This window comes from Drosophila albomicans, chromosome X, assembly GCF_009650485.2.
Source record: "Drosophila albomicans strain 15112-1751.03 chromosome X, ASM965048v2, whole genome shotgun sequence".
Lineage (NCBI taxonomy): Eukaryota > Metazoa > Arthropoda > Insecta > Diptera > Drosophilidae > Drosophila > Drosophila albomicans.
In genome coordinates this window covers 19,750,440-19,770,784 of record NC_047627.2, presented here as the reverse complement: position 1 = coordinate 19,770,784, position 20,345 = coordinate 19,750,440, and the positions used below count along the sequence as shown (strand labels likewise).

Here is a 20,345-nt window from a genome sequence, read left to right as displayed (position 1 = left end):
CAAATTCGTTTATTTGTAAATATCTTAAAACAGAAAAATTATTTTTAAAATCATTCATAGCTCAAATTAAAGTACTAAACAAATTTAAGCTAAAAGATTAAACTTTTCTCGAAATAAAAAAAAAATGTTTTGGTATATGTTTTTTCACTTTCCAAAATCACAAAATTCCGCTATAGAATTACCCATATATATGCTCTCTTTATGAAGGATCGATCGAACAACAATTGTGTGATACGACTTTTGTTTGCAACAATTCTTAGCTGAGCAACACAAATTGTTATTACTCATTGTTCTATGAGTAATATTTACATACATGATATAAAATTGATTTTGACAAAGTTATTTCCCATCCATCGAATCAAGAAAAGTTGTGGAAAATGTCGCGAGAGTTTGGTTTGCATTTTGATGAGGTTAATTTTCATTTCATAATTTATTCAATTAATTTTACAATAATTTAGAATCAATTAATTACATTAAAAGTGAGTTTCTCTTTTGCATTTATCGTGTGTAGCTTTTCATTTGGTTTTTTGTATTTCATTTTTTATTTTTATATTTTTTGGAAGCTGTAAAAACCCTACTAAGAAAATATATATAGCATCCGTATGTGTATGTTGTGTGGTTGTATATGTATTTGTGCGCGTTGAATTTATGTTTTTTTAATCGCGATAACCGTAGGTATGTGTGTGTGTCTGTGTGCACAGCATTTGTAACAAACCGTTTCGTTTATTTTGAGAATCAGCTAACTAACATACTTAAATACATTTGTATGTGTGTGTGTGTGTGGTTGTTTGATGTATATGTACGTATCAGTAAATGTATATGTAAGTATTTAGTATATAAGGAGACAGAACCCCGCAACAGCAACCGCAACCACAACCGCATCAATTTTGGTTTTTCTTTTTCATTTTTTGTTTTTTTTTTTTCTTTGGGCTGTCATAAAATTTGCAATTTTTTAACTAACATTTATTATTGTTGTTTGTTTGTTAGCATAAGTTCGTTAGCACAGCGCAAAATGTTTACACACAACACGCAAAACATTCAATCAACGATCATTAAAAATTCCAAAAATTACATTTTATACGATTTTTGTTCTATAACAATTAAAAAGAAATTGAAAAGCTGAACGCATAACAAAATTCTTAAAAGACGACACGCACATTAAAAAAAAAAAAATCACTTAGCATGATATCATTATCATTATCAACCATTTTTTTTTTTTCTCAGGCTACAAACACGATACAACAACATTTAAGGAATTGTCATTTTTTTGTTTGTTTTTAAATCTGCATTTACATTTGTCTTTTGCGTCTCTTTTTTGAGAAATGTGCTTTTGTTTTGTTCGTTTATTAATTTGCTGATTTACTTTGCATTTTAAACCTTTTCACTCTAGTTTATAGTACAGCGGAGTTACGATATAGTACATATATGTATGTATGGTATACAACTAGGGGAAGTACATTGGTGAATGATCGTGACTACTATTACTGAGTCTCTTGTATGTATTTACTGCATTATTATCGTTTTTAGTTCGAAAGATCAGCTATGTTCTTATATTGTTTTTTTGTCTTCTCATTTTGTTTTTTGTTTTAGTTCTTAGCGGTACTTGCATATAAAATCACATTTGTTTTTGTCTTCTCGTAATTGTTCTGGCATTCCAAATTAATTGTGCTCAAAGTTACATTCATATAAGCAACATATATCCATCGCATTCCGAGGGATTTCCAAACGTTTCACATATTATTATTACTATTATTCTTTTGTTTTTTGTTTTTTTTTTTTTAATTCTTTTAATAAACCAAGAAACATGCAGAAAGGCAGGCCAGGGCAGGGCAGGGGGTTAATGCCAGTTTTTGTTGAGGCGGCAACAACATTTATAATTTTCGACATTGACAACGACAATTAATTTTGTATGTAGCGATTAAACGAGTGCACAAAAATGGATTGAAATGCTTTCAGTTATGTCGAATGCTGATTTCATTTTTTTGTTTTTTTTTTCTTTTGTAAATTAAGAATTTGGAAGTATCAGTTGCGTTTTGCTTGTTAAGAGTAAATACATCATACGAGTAGCAATGCGTTATCACACATAGTTTTTATATGTTTATGTTCAGATTTATAGATAAATATGCATATATCCTATATAGATATTTACAGATGGTAAGAAACATAAATGCAATTTGTTACCAAAATACAACATCATTATAGTTATTCATTTGTTTTTTTGTTAGTTTTGCAAATTGACATATAGAATTTTTCTGTTTTTTTTTTTTTTTTGGAAGTGCCCATAGCAAAAGTTTAACAACAGCAAACTAAAAAGCAAATTAATGCAAAAAAAAAAGAAAAAAAAAACATTTATGAGTCGCACAGATTTAAAAGGTTTCCTTTTCGCTTCGCTTAAGTTTTCTTTTTTGTTTTTGTTTTTTTTGTTTGTAATTTATATATAATAATATAATTTTCGGATTTGATTATTTTGGTATGCTTCATTAATTATTCATTTAATTTAATTATTAATTAATTTAACAACAATAACACGTGATGTCAAAAAATTTAGCTAGGATAATTAAAATATTCTCACGCATTTTTTGTTTTTCTCTTCTTCATCTTTAAATATATATATATTTATACTTATGCGTGTGTGTGTTTTTGTATATTATAATATTTTGTTTTATATATGGTTTTAGCACGGGTTTTGGCCAACATTAAAAGTTGCTTTAAGATAATTCGGTTTTCATTTCGATTCCCGACTGGTAAGCCAGCTAAGATTCGATATCTGGGGGCTCAAGGTCTTCAGGAAGATCGCACACATTTACATAGGCATTGTCAATATATATATCTATATATATATGTATATTGGTTTTCTTTTTGTTTTATATCGTTTTAATATGTATGTATAGTTTAAGGTATATATGTTTGTAAATAAGCATACGCTATAAGCTGCCGCTTTGCCTTTTTGTATGTTTTGTTTTTGTTTTTTTTTTGTTTGTTTTTGCGTTTTTTATATTGTATATATCGTATCATTGTATTCGCATCGGTTTTGTTTTGTTTTTGTAGTTCTTGGGTATTATTATAAAATAAATAACTAACACATCAAATACTAGAAAGTTGTCGCGCTGCCCGGAAGCTGCAACTCAACCTCAATCTCCGCATCCAATTCGAAAATCCTTTTTAGTTGTTTTTTTTTTGTTTTTAAACCAAACGCAACTTGGCGCTGCGACATCGTTGACGCTTTGAGCGACAATTGTTGTTGTGGTATTTAAGTTGCTGCTGCTGCTGCTGTTGGTGATGATGTGGATGTTGATGTTGGCGTTGGCGTGGATTGATGGCGGCATGCCACTCCCAAAGGCGTTGCGGAAATGCACAGCAATGCATTAGAATACTATAGAGTTTATAAACTAATTGAATTAGCTGCCTTTTGACCTGACGTCGCGGGCATAACACTGCCCACAATTAGGAATGCAGATTGGCGCGATCTTTGGCCCGACGCTTGGCCAGCATCGACAACTCCACGGGTCCCACGTTGGCAGCCTGCGGTATTGCGATGGCACGAAATGTCGCATCCACAGCGCCGCGCAACGCCATCGAGATGTGATTCTGTTGCTGCTGCTGGGCGCCAATCGACATCGCCTGACCACCTTGGCTATTGCCACCGCCACCGATTCCGCTTGGATGTATCGCATACTCCGTTAACTGCACATTGCCGGCAAACTGATCGCGCACCCAACTGTGCTCCAGTATTTGGGCGCAAGTCGGACGATTCTCGGGCACAATGTGCAGCATTTGACGCAACAGCTCCTTCACCGGCGCACTGATCAACGACCAGCGGCTGCTCGTGAAATCAATGTGGCCGGATCCAATGCGTTTCAGTATCACGTCCGGCGAATCGTTCGGTGTGCTGGCAAATGGCGTTCGACCCGACAACATGATGTACAACAGCACACCCAGCGACCAAATGTCGCAGGCCAGATCGTAGCCCTGACGCTTCAGCACTTCCGGCGCCACAAAGTTCGCCGTGTAGCAGGGCGTCATCAGGAGTCCGTTGTCGGCGCGCAGTTGCTTCGCGAAGCCTGCAATCAGAGTCGGGTTTATGTGAGAACATGATGCAACAAATTGTGAATCCCCTTTTGACACAAGTCCAATTTGACAACGAAGTGGAAGATGCTGATGGGAAACTACACTACAATTGTCTTGAGCACGATGGATGAATGAAGTTCCAAGTTTCAAGACAAGACTGAATATTTAATTGCACATTTCATTTCGTAAATTTCAGATATGTTGTTCTCTTCAAGATATTCTTGAATATTTTTGGAACTGTAACACAATCTTATTTTTTATAACAAAGGTGTAAACGATAGTGCACAATCACTCAAGTAGACTCTTTGCTATCAGTCTACTCATTATTTATCCATGTTAGCGTTGACTAATTATAGACGAATTGAGTGACAAGTGACACAAATGCTAAAAACTTGATAAGATAAATGATGGATGTCAATTTAAAAGCTAGATAAACACCAGCAGAAGACACCAAGAACTCATTATAATGTTGATCAATGTAAGAAATTCAATTGGAAAACATTTTTGGGAATGAAAAAGCGTTCTTCCTGTTGTCGATTGTGGACTTATGTTAAAAGGGAAATACAGTATTAATGTCGATAATTGCAGTTAAGTGTAATTACACAAAAAATATAATTACATAAAATTTTAATTTTTAAATGCGACTATTAGTACAAAAACTTTGAACTTGAATTAATGCATAATTTATACAATTAAAGCAAATACTGCTATAATTAACTCAAAAAAGTATTTTTTGCAGATAACTGCAAATCTCATAAATGAATACAAAATATGCATTTAAACGCACAAGAGCAGTTAACTGCTTCAATGAAATTGTATGTGCGTTGAGACATATTCTTTATAAATTCATTGAAATAGCAAAATAAACTCATAAAAGAGTTGCAGATAACTGCATTGGTGATGCGGAAAATAAACCCAAAAATGAGTTGCAGATAACTACAATTATCGACATTATACTCTACTTGTGTATCACAAAAATATGCGCTCACCTAGATCGCAGAGTTTGAGCGTCTCGGGCGTTTGTCGCATACTCGCATAGATCATGTTCGACGGCTTCAGATCGCGATGCACAACGCCGTGTTCATGGAGATAGGCCACGGCCGCGGCGATCGTCCGGAGCACAGCGCTCGCCTCGCTCTCGCACATTTGTCCGACGGCCAGGATGCGATCAAGCAGCTCGCCGCCCTTGAGCAGCTCCATCACCAGATACGCTGAGCTTGTGTCCTCGTACACAGAATATAATGTGACAATATTGGGATGATTGCCATAGCGCAGCATTATTTCCACCTCCTCCCAGCAATCAGCGCTGGCCGATGATGCCGCAGCCACTGCGGCCTTCTCGATGATCTTCACCGCATAGTGTTTCTTGGTGGAGCGATGCTCGCAGAGGCGACACACGGAGAATGTGCCGCGTCCCAGCTCCTGCAGCACATTGTATTCGGCGAGGAAATTGCCCGGCAACACGCCCGGTAAGCTGCGTGGCCCAGGCACCACAGCACCTCCAGCAGCAGCACCAGCAGTCGTAGCAGACGATGCCACTGCCACAGCAGCGGCGGCAGCCGATTGCGATGAGGATGAGGAGCAGCTGGGCACTGCAATCGCATGCAGTGGACTGACATTATTCGAGCTGCTGCTATTCGTGGCGCTGGCACTCGCATTCTCCAGCAGCACGGGCGCCACAAAGCTAAAGCCACGAAAGATTTCGTGAGCCGAGGCAGAGATGGGACCACCGGGTGAATCACGGGGTGACTTTGATGTGTACTCCACATCGAAGTAGAAGGCATCGTCTCGGCTCACGGCCGGTATGAACGGTGGACGCACCAATTTGCGCTCCAAACGCACCCAATCGATGGTCGCAAAGAAACAATGCGCCTTAATGTCCAGGATGCCCTGTGCACCGGCGCCCAAGCGATTCAGCGGATTGCGTTTGAAGAGCGCCCGCAACAGCGATTGCGCCTCGGGCGACAGATTCTCGGGCATGCCGAGCTTGGAGCGCAGTATTTGATTCATTGTCTCCTGTCGGGTTTGGCCATGAAACGGCAAATTCCCAGTCAACATCTCGTACATGAGTACACCAAATGACCACCAATCGGCGGCGAAATCGTGTCCCTTGCGATTAACGATCTCCGGTGCCATGTACTCGACAGTGCCACAAAAACTGTATGTCTTCGAGCCATCCAGTGGTTGTTTGCTCAAGCCAAAATCGGTTAACGCAATGTGTCCATGCTCGTCCAATAGGATGTTCTCGGGCTTCAGATCGCGATAGATAATGCCAAGCGTATGCAAATGATTCAGTGCCAATGCCAATTCGGCCAAATAGAATTTCACATCCTCCTCGGTGAACATGACCTCCTTGGAGAGTCGGGTAAACAGATCGCCGCCACGTAAGAAATCCAATATCAAATACAATTTGCCTGGGGTTTGGAATGCATAATGCAAGCGCACAATGAACGCGTGTCCCACATCCGCCAATATCTTGCGTTCGTTGGTGCTACGCACACGATCCTTGACCTTAAGTGTGGCCTTCTTTAGCACCTTCATCGCGTACAGTGTGCCCGCATCTTTGCCGAGAATTTTGCGCACCAGAAACACTTTGCCAAAGCTGCCTTCGCCCAGCACACGCAACAGTTCGAATTGTGATGGATCCGCCTTGTCGTGACCCTCCTTGACCACCTCACGCAATTCGAATTCATCGTAACTGGCGGCGCCATAGGATTCCGAATCGCTTAACTCCATTTGCTCGGGCGTTTTGCTGCTGCTCGGTGTTATGTGATGTTGTTCGAGGGCGGTTTGCAGTTGTTGTTGCTGCTGTTGTTGTTGCTGCTGCTGTTGGCGGCGTTGAGATGACGTCACTGTGGTCACAGCACCGCTTTCCTCGTCGGTGGGCGTGTGCTCCATGGGTGTCACCGCCAAGCTGCTGCATCCGGACGAAGTAATCTGCATGCGTTGACGCAGCTGCAGTCCCATTGTGTGAGCTGCTGTTGTTGTTGCTGCTGCTGGTGCTGAGGATGTTGTCGCTGTTGGTGCTGCTGCTGCTCCTGTGGTTGCATTGTCCAGCTGCGCTTGCTCTGCGGCTGCATTGTTGTTGTTGCTACTGCTGCTGCTGCTATTGTTGGCGTCCAATTGGAGTTGTTGTTGCTGCTGTCGTAGATCCTTATTGGAGTCAGCCAGTGGCATGACTGTTGCTATCGCTGCCCTGTTGGCTGCACACACGTACTACACTCACACACACGCAGCAACAGACAGGCACAGACACACACACACACACAAACACACACACACGTACGTTTGTTTCGTGGGCGTTCGCTCTGCTTCTTCTCCTATTACTGTTAATGTTGTCGCGTCTTTGGCAGAACGAGAAGCGCATTCAACTGGCCCAAAACAGCGTAGGTGGTGTTGTGTGAGCTTTGCGCTGCTCGCTGCTTGCTGCCCGCTGCTGCTGCTGCTTCTGCTGTTGCTTGTGCTTTCGCTTTTTTTATGCTTTTCACTTTATTTCTCTTTTTTTTTTTTAATAATTTTTTTAGTGTTTTATTTTTTTCTTTTGGTTTGTAGTTAGTGCGTGCTAGCGATGTGCAATAACATCGTAGCAAATGTATCGCATATTTGCAAATCTATTTGCGTTTTATCGATGTGCAAAACCGCACGACTGTTAGGCCATGGATTTAAACTTGTTGCATGGCCCTTGCGCTGTATAACACGGCATATAGCGGCTACATAAAGCCATACTTGTGTTACCAGCTATTGCTGCGCACACAGCTATGATTAAACACACGTTTAAAACTTGTATTTAAAACTAGTTTTCACAAATTTTACATTCTAATTTGCAAATATTGCCAATTGGCCAAGCAAGCTTGCATACGATAATTATCGCGCACACATATCGATTACAGTAGTAAGCTAGCACAACGCGCTCTATGTTAACTAACAGTCAACACTGGCGCTAACTAGCGGCCACAACTAGCAAACACTCGTAATTATCGCTTACCGAGCATTAGAAAAAATGTATCGTTTTGGGTTGCGCGCAAAATTTGAATTGTTGGAAATGTGTAATAAATTCATGTACTCACTTTGTGCAAATCTGGAGGGCGCAGCGATAAACCGAAACAATGCTGACCACAAAGTGCAGAAATAGGGCAAATATTAAACCGCAAGCAGCTGAAACTTCGCTATTGGCATTCATCAGGTCAAACTGTGCCGCAAAAGCAATATAAAAAAATAATAACAATAGGTAAGTAACTATGTAGTTAAAGTGAAAAGCAATCTCAGCCAGCTCAGCCAGCGACTCTTACCTGTTCACCCTTTTGTTCGGCCAAGCGATTGAGGTCACGCGACAGTCCCACACCAGAAATGGCCAACGCCAGCGTGCTGCTGGCAATGCACACCAAACTGAGAGCCAGAAAGGCCGTTTGCGTTTTGCGCATGCTGACCACGCCCAAGGAGCCCGTGACGGCCGCAATGAGGCCCGTCCAAATGCCACAGCCGGCCATTGACAAGGCCGCGTCACGGACAATCAACAGCGATCCAAGTGCCACCAGTGAAATGGCCAAAACCAGTTGCAACGTGCCCAGCACAATCTGCAATGGAAACGCCGAACAGCATTCATTGCTCGCTCGACGCTTGCGTCGCACCTTCGCCGACATGGTGGAGCCGGCCGCATCGCTGCCACTCCCACTGCCACTGCCGCTGCCGCCCTTGTATTTGATAAACTCCGGTGGACAACGTTGCTTCTTGCTGATACGCGAATCGATGGTGTTGCTGATGCTCTTCGCAGACGCTGCTGCTGCTGCTGTTGGCGCCTGTTGATTGCGAGTGGCCATGGCCTCCTCCAGTTGTTGCTTGAACTCCTCGTGGCTGATCAGTTTCGGTTTCTTTGCGTTGTCATCGACGTTGGCCAGCAGCGTGGCCGCTGTTAACTTCAATGGCGGCATTGGTTTCTCATCGTAAACGGGACTCGAATAGATATGACTTTGTGCATCCAATTGCTGGCGTGCCTCATGCTCCTGTTGCTGCAGCTGTTGCTGTTGCTGATGATTGCGTTGCTGTTGCTCGTTGTCCGACTGCAGCATGGCAATTTGTGAATTGGTCAAACTGCCACCATTGCCAGCATTTGTGGCATTCGTGCTCTGCTCAATGGTGTTGGCCACCTGCAGCAGTTCCTCGCGATTCAGACTGCGATCGACTATTGTGTCCATGCTGCCCGTGGTGGAGTCATGCGAATCGATGGTGCGTGCTGGCGATGCCGAGTGTCTGCCATTGAATTCATTAGCGTTGTTGTTCGCTGGATTACCGATTGCTGCCATTTTGCTGATGTCACTGGTCACTGGCTCATTGGCGAGGAGAATGGAGAGCGGAGATTGGAGAGGAGGCTGCTGAAATGATGTTAGAGGCAAAATAAAACGGAAAGTGGAGGTTAGAGCTAATACATCGAAAATGATTTAACAATTTGCCAAACACAACACAACACACAATAGATTAGCGCACCAGCAAAAATGCCGTTGGCCAAATCAAATGTTTGTTGCCCAAGTCTTTATCGTTCGATTATGTTCCTCAACATAAGCTTATATACTCGACACTCTGCTAAAAGAAAGGTAGCAAAAGCTATTTATACTTGGACTGTAATATTACGTGTTGTATTTAATAATTAACCTAGCTCATCATTATTGTAATAAGGAATTGTATTCGTTATTACCATAATAATAATAATAATTATAATCAAATGTTGATAAACCAAATTTAAATTTAAAGTTCAGTTTTAATACAACCAAAATAATGCTTCAATAAAATTTACTTCAACCAAATCTAACATTGATTTTTAATTCATTTAATTTCTTTTTTATATTCAATTTCCCAATAAACATATTATTTGAATATTGAATTTTTAGCGTAAAATATTGTAAGTTAGCTATGCAATTTCAAATTTATTAAGTATTATATATTTTATTTCATATTCAACTTTTCTACTAAATAAATAAATGATTCAAACGTAAAGTAAAATATGTTTTCATCAATTTAAATAATTTATAATTTAAATATTATTTATAAAATTACTAAAAATTTATTAGCATACATTTAAAAGTATACTTAGGGTATTTGTTAGCAGTGTTTCCAATATTGTTACTCATTATTTTTGAATAGAATTTGGAATGCGTTGAGCGCCGATTGATCTATGGATATATTTTGTCAATTGAGCAGATAATTTGCTCAATAATCACACCAAGAAGCCCATCAATCAGTTCATTTTGCTTCTCAAGTAGCAATTCAATATTAAATCAATAAAAAATTGAAAATACAAGAAAAAACTCATGTGCTCCGTTTTCAATTGAAATTGAAAAGAAACGCAACGCAACCAACAAAAAAAAAGAAACATTTGTCAACTCGTTCACATTGTGATAGTTTATGGGTTGTTGTTCGCATTTACGTATATTGTTGATGTTGTCTATATTGTTATTGTTGTCGTTGTTGTTGCTGTGGATTTTTTTACTGCCTTGACATTTGCAAGCCTCCCAGATTTGCAGTGTGTTCTGAGCAACCGGTTCGCACTTTGTTGGCAATTAAACAAAAGCACAAAAAATAAAATACTACAAGAAAAGCAACAAGCAAAAGCGCTTTAAGCGAAAGTGAACGACGTTGAGATACCCTGTGAGCGAAGGTGAAAAATACCCAATAAAGATTAAGATGATAAGACTTGTAGCATATTAAATATATGTATTAAATGTATTATATATTGATTTAATGAATTAGCATGATATCTATGTTCATAAATTTTAAGTGTAAATATATATGTCAAAACATATTTTTATTCTAAGTAAAGTTGAATCTTTTAGCTCTTTAATTAAATCTAAAAATGAATTTATTTATTGGTAAAACAGAAAAAGTTTCACAAACCAATCTTAGCTCCAAATGTGGTGATAATCCAGAGATAAAAATAACTTTTGCTTATTCTTAAAATTCTTTCACTTGATGTGTTTTTTCAATGTCGTATCAGAGAATTAACCAATCATAATCTATTTCAATGAAAATCATAATTCATTCTATTGTTTTTGTTATTATCCATATTTGCTAAAAAATTGAGCTACCCAAAATGAACAAATTTGTTAAATTATTCCAAAATAAATACATTAAGCTGTCATAACTAAATTTTGTTTGGAAAATGTATTTAAAATATTACTTTTCAATTTTAAAATGAAGATTGTAAGCACTGCTATTTCAAAGTTTACAGCTGTATATATATAGAACACACAAAAAAATCATAAATGTACATTAAATCGATGCTGCCTTATCGTAACTTTTACAGGGTATAAAAAGCCAAGTGAAACTGAAACTACGACTCTGAATTAAACGCGACAGTTGCCACTCGTATGATGTGAGTTGGGGCGGCGTTTGGTAGAGGCGGGAGTGGAGGGGAGGGAAGGGGAGTGGAGTAAGCTGCCGCTTAGCATGGGAGGTCACATGAGCTGCCCCGTGCCCCAGTCTGTGCTGCATACCAGCCATTGCTGGCTGCCATATGCTGCTTGTTTTATATGCCACCTGCTGTCGAACAATCAAAAATGCCATAGAAAACACCAATCTTGTGTGTTTACTGTGCTATAATTAAGTCAATTGGAGTATTTTACGTTTAGCTATACTTCATTATTTTTAGTCTTTAATATAATTGATTTCTACACATACATATGTATTTCTTTAAATAAATTATTGAGCGCTGTTTAGGCGCATTTTGGAGCTTGTGTTGTAATTCTTAAATTTCAATTTTATTTATGTATAAGCTTGTATACTAAATAACTGCTTAAATTAAGAAGTTAATGCTTATTTATTTTTTACAATTCTTTAAAATGTTTCTATTTGATTTGCATAGAAATTTTGTCTATCTGTGAATCAAATATGTAAAGTGTAAATATATAATGTAATGTAAATAAGTGAAGAAAACATTTTCAACATTTTTCTTTATTGAATATTACTGACAAAAGACGAGATAAGTTTTTAAAAAAAAGCTAATAAGCTTGTAAGAAACTTTATATATTTAATATTAAGTCCATCTGCTTATATGCAGAAGAATATTTCTAGTTAGATACAAAGCAACTGAAGTTTATTTTATTATTATTTTAATGTGTAAATGGGTAAAAAAATCTTTTGAAATACATGTAACAAATAAAATGCTTGTCATATAAAAGTCAATAAACAGCAAATTTGTAAAAAAGATTAAATTCAATTAGAATTCCTATGAAATTAACATGTTTATTTTATCTGAAGCGAGAATATATCTAGCTGGTAATCAAGTGAAGTAAAGAACCTTTTATTTTCTTAGCGCCTTTCAAGGCTGTTAAATTCGAAACCCCTTGTTAAATGCTTATAATAAATAAAGTGCTTGTCATATACATAATTATCAACTGAAACCCGAATTAGGTTTTTGAGGAAAGTCAATAAATTTGTAAAAGAGCTTACATCCAATTACAATTCTTATTAAATTCACATGTTTATTTTATCTAAAGCTAGCAATTAAGTAAAGTAAAGAACTTCATATTTTCTTAGCGCCTTTCAAGGCTGTTTAAAACCCCAAAATAATCTAATGAAAACAAATTTGTAAAAAAGTTTAAATTCAATTACAATTCTTATTAAATGCATATATATTTATTTTGTCTGTATCGCCAATACGAGTATTCCTGTCTAGCAATCAAGTTAAGTAATGAACTCCATATTATTTTCTTAGTGCCTTTCAAGGCTGTTTAAAACCCCAAAAAAAATCGAGTGAAAACCAATGCATGTAATAAATAAAATGCTTGTCATATCATTGAGTGTTTAGGCTGGCATTTAGTTGGTATTTTTCCCAGTTGAATTTATGCTGACAATTAACTGTCATATGGCAGCAGCAAAAGCAACTGCAACAGCAATAGCAACAGCAGCAAAAATACTTTCCAATGTCTGTTCTCTTATTATTGGTTGTTATTGTCGCCTTGACAGCAACTGGGTGTAATTGACTCGACTCACGTATTTATGCGAGTGTGTGTGCTTTTATCTTTGTGTGTGTGTGTGTAAGTTGTCAATTAGCATAGACAAAACAGTTGTTGTCACTTTTGATTTTGGGGCATGTCGCTTGAGAGTGCCCCGCCACATTTCCCACACTCGCCGCCTAAACTGTGAACAGCAGCTGTCGTTGTTGTTTGTTGTTGTTGTTATTTGTTGTTGTTGTTGTTGTTGCTCATTGCGGTGGCTGTGGCTGCGCTTAAAAGCCGCCCAAGCGGCTAAAGACAAACCACAAAAACCGCTGGAAAAAATGCAGCATTCAAAATGTCGATAAATCGCCAAGAAAATTAAAGATGCAAGTGACAGACTGAAAGATACTCCTTGCTTCTGAATACTCAAGCAATTATTGTGTATTAAGAGTTTCTCATTAAATACATAAGAGACAAAAGTCAGACAATTTTCATATCTACAATAAAAAACAGTTTTTACAATTAATAATTTAAATGATTTAATGCAGAGTCCAATTCATGAGCTTGCATTGCTTATGCGAGGGTATGAGAAATGAAAATATCTGAGGCAACAAAAACAAAAAATGCCAAGCAGCAGCAAGCAGCAACAGGTTTAACAAAGTTTTCTAGTTATTGTGTTGTTTGTGGCTTCACTTTTTTTTTTCGGCAGCAGCCGCAACGAAAGGGCAGCCGCCAGATAAGAAAACGGAAACCGCAGCAGCAAAATGGAAATTGACATGGACAGAGAAGAGAGTGGAGGGGAGGTGAGGGAAGAAGCGGCACATCGATGTTGAATGCAAGTTGTCGATGAGTTTTTCCTGAAAGTAAAATTGCGGCCCGACAACAAAACAAACAACAACAACAACAACAATAACAGCGGCAGCAACGAGAGTCAAACAAAGTCAACAGCTTCATCCGCAAAACTGGACCCAAGTGGCTTGGCTGTTGCTGTTGCTGCTGCGTCGACGTCACTTTCACTTGTCGCTGCACGCCAAAAAACAAAACCTAGATATGTATGTATGTGTAAAGCAGCTGTAGGAAAAAATCGAATTTCTGCGCGTAATTTGCTGCAATTAATTTACAAAACTATTTTCAAGTCGAATCGTAGGATTTCCTCATATATCGATTGGCGCCTGCCTTTTGCAGCGGAACCAAACCAAAAACAACAACAACAAACAGTACATAAATAAAGCACTAAACTAAAATATAAATAGCAACTGCAATAACCGCAAAAAACACTTTCGAAAACTACTACAAATAATAATATTTCTGTGGATCGACTTGCAACGAAAGACTTAGGCAACGAACTCGCTGCCTAATTGTGCCATGTTTAATTGTACAAGTGTGCGTGTGTGTGTGTGCATGTGTGTGTGTGTTGGTGTTGTGCTTGAATTTAGCAACTGACACGCCCCCTTGCCGACCGCCCTCGCTCACACATAAATGGGCATGAAAATTGAAATTTTAAATTGGCTGCCCAAATTTTGACAGCTCACATGTGTGTGTGTGTGTGTTGGCTTAAATTATGCATTGAATCAATGGGCAGAGCAACCAAAATGCAAGTGTCGCAAATTTTGTAGCTCCGCATATATGTAGTTGAGCCCACGCAACAGTCATCTCTCCCCCCTCCCTCCTTGCTCCTAACCCTTCACTCTTTTAGCATAATCCATCCACAATCTGTTTGGCCAGCTGCACGCTACAACTTGGCAATTAAATGCACAGTTGTTGTTGTTGTTGTTGTTGTTATTTTTGGTTGCCAAACATTGCGCAACTGCATCCAACTGTGTCTACAGACTGATGCCCAGCTCCAAGTATGGAGATCTCTGACTGACTTCCAATCAAATAAATTGTCATTTTGTGTGTCACTTCTGATTGCAGATTAGATTGTCGACACTCTGATTAATTAACTAATTATGCATTGCACAAAACTTGGAGCTATTTTAAGGTATATTAGAGAAACCAGCTTCAAATGGATCAGAAATGAATAAGCTTGGTAATTTGGAAAATTGTTAAATAAAAGAGTTTTAACATCATTAGAGTATGCAAAAATCTGATAATTTGTAGCGAAATATTTGCTAAATTTGTGCAAATTTAATAATAGTTTAAGAATATACCAAATTTAACAGGTTTTCTTTACTACAATGATATTATTGTATGCACTTATTCTTAAAACTGCTTTTAGTACTTTATGGTATATTTTGAATATGTTAGTATATCGATATTCCAATTGTTGTCTTCAGTATATATGTTTTGGTATATATTAAATATGTTATTATAACGATATACCAATTGTGTTTTTTGGTATATATGTATTTTTTTGTTATGTTGTGTGGTATATTTTAATTTGGTGTACTTTGTAACTTTGTGGTATATTTTAACTGTATTAATATATCAATATACCAATTGTGGTCTTCAGTATATATGTTTTGGTATATATTAAATATAATATTATAACGATATACAAATTGTGTTTTTTGGTATATATTTGTTTGTTATATTGTGTGGTATATTTTAATTTAATGTACTTTGTAACTTTATGGTATATTTTAACTGTATTAATATATCGATATACCAATTGCTGTCTTCAGTATGTTTTTATATTATTTGGTATAGTATATTTGTGGTCTATTTTGCATGCATTAATATTATACTATATATACTAATTGTAGTCTTCGGCAAATTTTCTATTTTTGGTATATTAATTTGGTATATACTTTGTGATCCATTTTGATTTAATTTATATATCAATTGTAGAATTCAGTAAATTTTCGATATTTTCTTTATTGTGGTATATACTTTATGGTATATTTTGAATGCATTAGTATATAGATGTACAAATTTTAGCCTTCGGTATAGTTTCGTATATTTTTTATATTAATTTGGTATATTTTTGGAATAATACTGAACTGTTTCACTTCTGTTTGCGTATGCAGCTGTCTTACTTGTTTGTATTTAAATTCAGTTGCTTGCGTCTTCTTTTATTTTAAATACTCATAACCTTCTGTTCTCAATTTATATTTATACTCCTTTTGATTATGTAATCATCTACTCTACATTCACTCATCACGCAATAATTAATGAGTTTTCATTTGAAATGCATTTCGAAAAACACTCTCAAAGAACAAGTTTCAACATGAGATTTGATTGACTTAAATTTATCAATGTGCCACAAGTGTTGATACTTTAAAAATCACACCAGAGGTCATGGCATTTGCTTTAATCTTTAATGTGTGTTCCTTTGTATTGTACATACAAAGACAATAGATTGCCGAAATGCTTGATGCTTGTTATGAGTATTCTGAATTAATTATTAAAGCTTCCCATCAAATGAAGGCAAGCGAAGATTAAGTTATTGCAGTGCAGAGCGAAGCTAATCGCATTGGTTTTATTCTTTTTAGTTGAATAGTAGATCATTAATTATATGACTATAATTATTATTATAATATATTTTTGTTGCTCAAGAGTTTTATGCCAAAGAAAACGAAATAATGAACATAAATAACTAAAAGAAATATACTAATGAAATATTTATTTATTTATTGTATGTCATATAAAATAAAAGAAATCTTTATGAGCCATATACATAAAAATGTTAAATAAATGAAATCTTTGTTGAAGAAATAAATAGTAATTTCATAAAATCTATTTTATTTCAAAGCAATACTAAGTGAATAAAAATATTAATTGGATTCATAGTAATTCTAAATACAAATTAAGTTAACAGCTTTGACTTGATAGCTGCATCCTCTTGGCGTTGCATAATGTGGCTGTGGCAGCTGTTTGAGTTGTGGCATAGCGCATATTGTTAACAACATAGAATTTGTCAATAGGCTTGTGAAAATTCCCAGGCGCTAACTGACTGACAGACTGATAGAGTGACAGACTGGCAGAGTGGCAGAGTGGTTAACTGCCAGACTGACTGACTGAGTGAGTGAGTGAGTGACTGAGGGAATGAATGAGTGTGACTTGCAGCCAAGTTGATTTCCTGCATGTGCACCCACAACATTTGCAATGTTGCCATTATAATTGTGGCAACAGCCAGCACTCCCAATATGTAAGTATATTATGGAGTTGAAGTTGCAGTTGCAGTTGAAGCCACATACGCTGTGAGGGTAATTAAAACGTCGCCTGCCGTGACAGCCACTGTGTTAAATTAAAATATCAGAAGCACGTGTAGCATCAACAACAACAACAACAAACAAATAACTGTGAAATGTGACACTACAACAGCAACACTTGAGTTGCATTCGTTGGTTGCATCACCAGCCAACTGCAACTGCATCACAAGCTGAGGAATGCGTAGGCGGTGGGCGTGTCAAGCCAGTTAACTGTCAACTAACTGACTGCACAAATTGTCCACTAACTGCAGACGGTAATTTGTTGTTCTTGCTGTTGTTGGCGCTCGCTCTGTTTGCCAATAAGAACAGCGAGCGAACACTAAATTCCAATTGGCAATCGAGTTTGTCAAGTTCGTTGTCTAAGTCATTCGTTTCGCTTGGCCCTTGCAATTAATTGCAATGCTGTTTATTTGATTTACTATTTGCATGGCAGGTTCTAACAGTTTTACTGTTATTGTTGTTCTTTAAGTTGCTGTTATTGTTGCTCTTGCTGTTGTTGTTGTCGAAGTTGTTGTTGTTGCTGTTGTTGTTGCTGCACCCCCATTGTCAGCGCTTTTGTGGAATCTGAAGAGCTTGAAACTGGTCGCGTTCGCTTCGCTTGAATGTTAATTTCATGCAGACAAATGAATTGCTGATGAAGTTGGCTGACTGACAAGAGGCTAACACACACACACACACACACACACACACAATCGCATATGTGCTCCACACACACACACACACACTCACACACACGTGCGTTTGCCGCTGTTGCTAGAAGTTGAAATGTCAAAACATTTAAGTCCCAAAATGCAGTCGCTGACAATTTGCATTGTCTGCGTTGTTTTTCTTTTTTGTTGTTGGTAGATTTTTGGATTTCTGGTTGTCGTTGCTGTATTGTAATTGCTGTTGTTGCTGTTGTCAATTATGTCACAGCTGTTCAGCAATTTTTTGTTGCGGCAACAATGGGTTAAGCGCTGCCCCTGCAGCAGCCTTCAATTGAAAACGTGCGTCTGTTTTTTGGGCACAGATTTTTTTCTGTATTTTATTTTCAATTTGTCGACGTTGTCATCGTTGTTGTTGTTGTTGTTGTTTTCGATGTGTTTTCTTTAGGAATTTAGTATGTGGCTGTTAATTTTGGCCAATGGCAACGACACACTTTGTGGTATCTGGTCAACATGTTGTTTCTTTTCCTTTTTCATCTGTTTAGCTTGGGGATTTTTGTTATCTTTAAGGCGTAGCCAATGACAATTATTTACTGCAATTATATAAACACAAAGTGTCAGACACTCGAACTCAAACTCCAACTCTCAAATGGTTTCTGCCTTAATTTGTTGCACTTAATAATTCGAGACGGTTTTATAAATCAACGCATGTTCCACTCAACAATTAACAACAACTTTGAAGGGGGCAACAACAATAACAACAACAGCGACAACAACAAACCGAACAAAACTTGTTGCTGTCGCTGTTATTGATTGCCATCGTAATTGGAGATAATGCACCCATATAGATCGGCAATAGGATCAGCGCATTACCGAGATAATCAATCAAAATTCAGCAGGTATTCTATAACAAGGATTAAGCATTGTTTTTATTCGATGTGAATATAGAAAAATATAGAACAGCAAAAATAATGTGAATCAATCATTAACAACGAAAAGTAATTAACAAATAATCCAAATGAACAATTCTTCTCTTTTAAATATTTTTATAATAACGAAACTAATCTACTGCAGTGATTTTTAAATGTATTTTGTTATTAAAGGGAAATTAAATTACCCCTTTCTTAAAGCTTTAAATAAGTGAAATGCAAAGTTCTTCTCTTAAATGTTTTAATTAATTATTTTGCTGCAGAGCTTTTAAAATGTATTTTGTTAATGAAGTAAAATGCAAAATTTTCTTTTAAAATTATACACAAAAATTAATTCATTGCAGTGGTTCTTTTTTAATATAGCTTGTTGATGAAATTAAATTAAAAAAAAGGTTTTTAAGGCATACAAAATGATTAAAATAAAAGTTTCCTCTTATAAATATGTGTATACAATTTTGTTCATGGAATGCAGTGAAACTTCTAAAATTTTGGTACAATAAAATTATTCATTTATTGTAGTTTTTTTAAAATATATTTTGTTACTAAATGAGATGAAAAATTCCCCATTTAATCAAAGAATTTATTGTGTTAATGAAATTTAATGAGCATAGAAAATAATTCAATTCAATTCTTATACATTTTCGGATAACAAATAAAACTGAACTGGTTAATAATTCAAAAGAAAAATTCCTCTTTCAAATGTTGTATGCAATCAAATAATTAATTCGCTGCACAAATACAAATATGTGTTATTGATGAAATGAAAAATTCAACTTTTTTTTTGCTGCAGGGCTTTATTTAATGTACATTTTGTTTAATGTATTAACGACCCACGCAACAAGCGAACCCAACCAGTTATATAATAAGTATGCACAATAAATTATGTTATTAAAATGCAATCAGTAAATTGATTAATTGTCAGCACTCGAAATAAACGTTTGAACTTGCTTTGATGGAATGCTGGTACGTGATTAATTAATTAACAGAGACTTTGCATTACATTGACTTTGGATTTGAAACAGAGATAGAGAGAGAGAGAGAGAGAGGGTTAGTTGACTTCGAATGGAATTATGCAATTTATCGCAAATTGTGTGTGGCTCAGTTTTGCTGTCAGTGACTCTCAAACTGTGCTGCGACACTAACTCGATTTGAATTTGAATTTGTTGTGCATACTATATTTAGATTATAGCCGCGCCTGAATTATCTGGTTAAACAACAATCATTGCACGCATTCGAACGAGTACTCGCAATTCGCACTCACTATTCACACTCACACACTCACTATTCGCAGAGTCTTTTTTTGCAATTATACCCGCTACTCAAAGGGTAGAAGGGTATTATAATTTTGTGCCTGCAGCAAATGTATGTAACAGACAGAAGGAAGAAATTCTTGGTCAGCTTCAACAGTCAAGACGATATAAAAACGTCTGTCTGTCTGTCTGTCCGTCTGTATAAACACTTAGATCTCAGAAACTATACGAGATAGAGTTATATTTCTTTTTCGACAGCACTTTTTATGTTTGCACACAGATCAAGTGTGTTTCAAATTTTTGCCACGCCCACTTTCGCGCCCGCAAATCGATAAAACACGAATAACAAGCGCAATTTTGTACCTAGAGCTAA

At 36.9% G+C, this 20,345-nt stretch overlaps 2 protein-coding genes across 3 annotated transcripts in view; both read right to left on the bottom strand.

The window, feature by feature from the left end:
* LOC117578186 (uncharacterized) overlaps positions 1 to 20,345 on the bottom strand; it is a 31,047-nt gene that overhangs the window by 5,744 nt on the left and 4,958 nt on the right. Inside the window, exons 2-3 of one of the 2 annotated variants that reach the window (XM_034263502.2) lie at positions 8,358 to 9,437; positions 8,136 to 8,257 (exon numbers count right to left, since the gene is read on the bottom strand). In XM_034263502.2, the coding sequence (XP_034119393.1) occupies positions 8,136 to 8,257; positions 8,358 to 9,368 (1,133 nt within the window). In that variant the 5' untranslated portion in view covers positions 9,369 to 9,437. The remainder of the gene's footprint in view (positions 1 to 8,135; positions 8,258 to 8,357; positions 9,438 to 20,345) is intronic. The other variant, XM_034263499.2, reaches the window with a different exon arrangement.
* On the bottom strand, positions 1,973 to 7,683 carry LOC117578185 (ribosomal protein S6 kinase 2 beta). Its single transcript, XM_034263498.2, has 2 exons — positions 5,058 to 7,683; positions 1,973 to 4,061 (listed from the first exon to the last, which is right to left on the bottom strand). The coding sequence occupies exons 1-2, from the start codon at positions 7,243 to 7,245 to the stop codon at positions 3,445 to 3,447; spliced, it is 2,805 nt and encodes a 934-aa protein (XP_034119389.1). The 5' UTR covers positions 7,246 to 7,683; the 3' UTR covers positions 1,973 to 3,444.

What these genes read in the sequence shown, in the direction of transcription:
- LOC117578185 (XM_034263498.2), bottom strand. Translation starts at nt 7,245, where the DNA reads ATGCCACTGGCTGACTCCAATAAGGATCTACGACAGCAGCAACAACAA. An exon ending in GCTCAAACTCTGCGATCTAG is followed by an intron (nt 4,062 to 5,057) that starts GTGAGCGCATAT and finishes CTCTGATTGCAG; the next exon opens with GCTTCGCGAAGCAACTGCGC.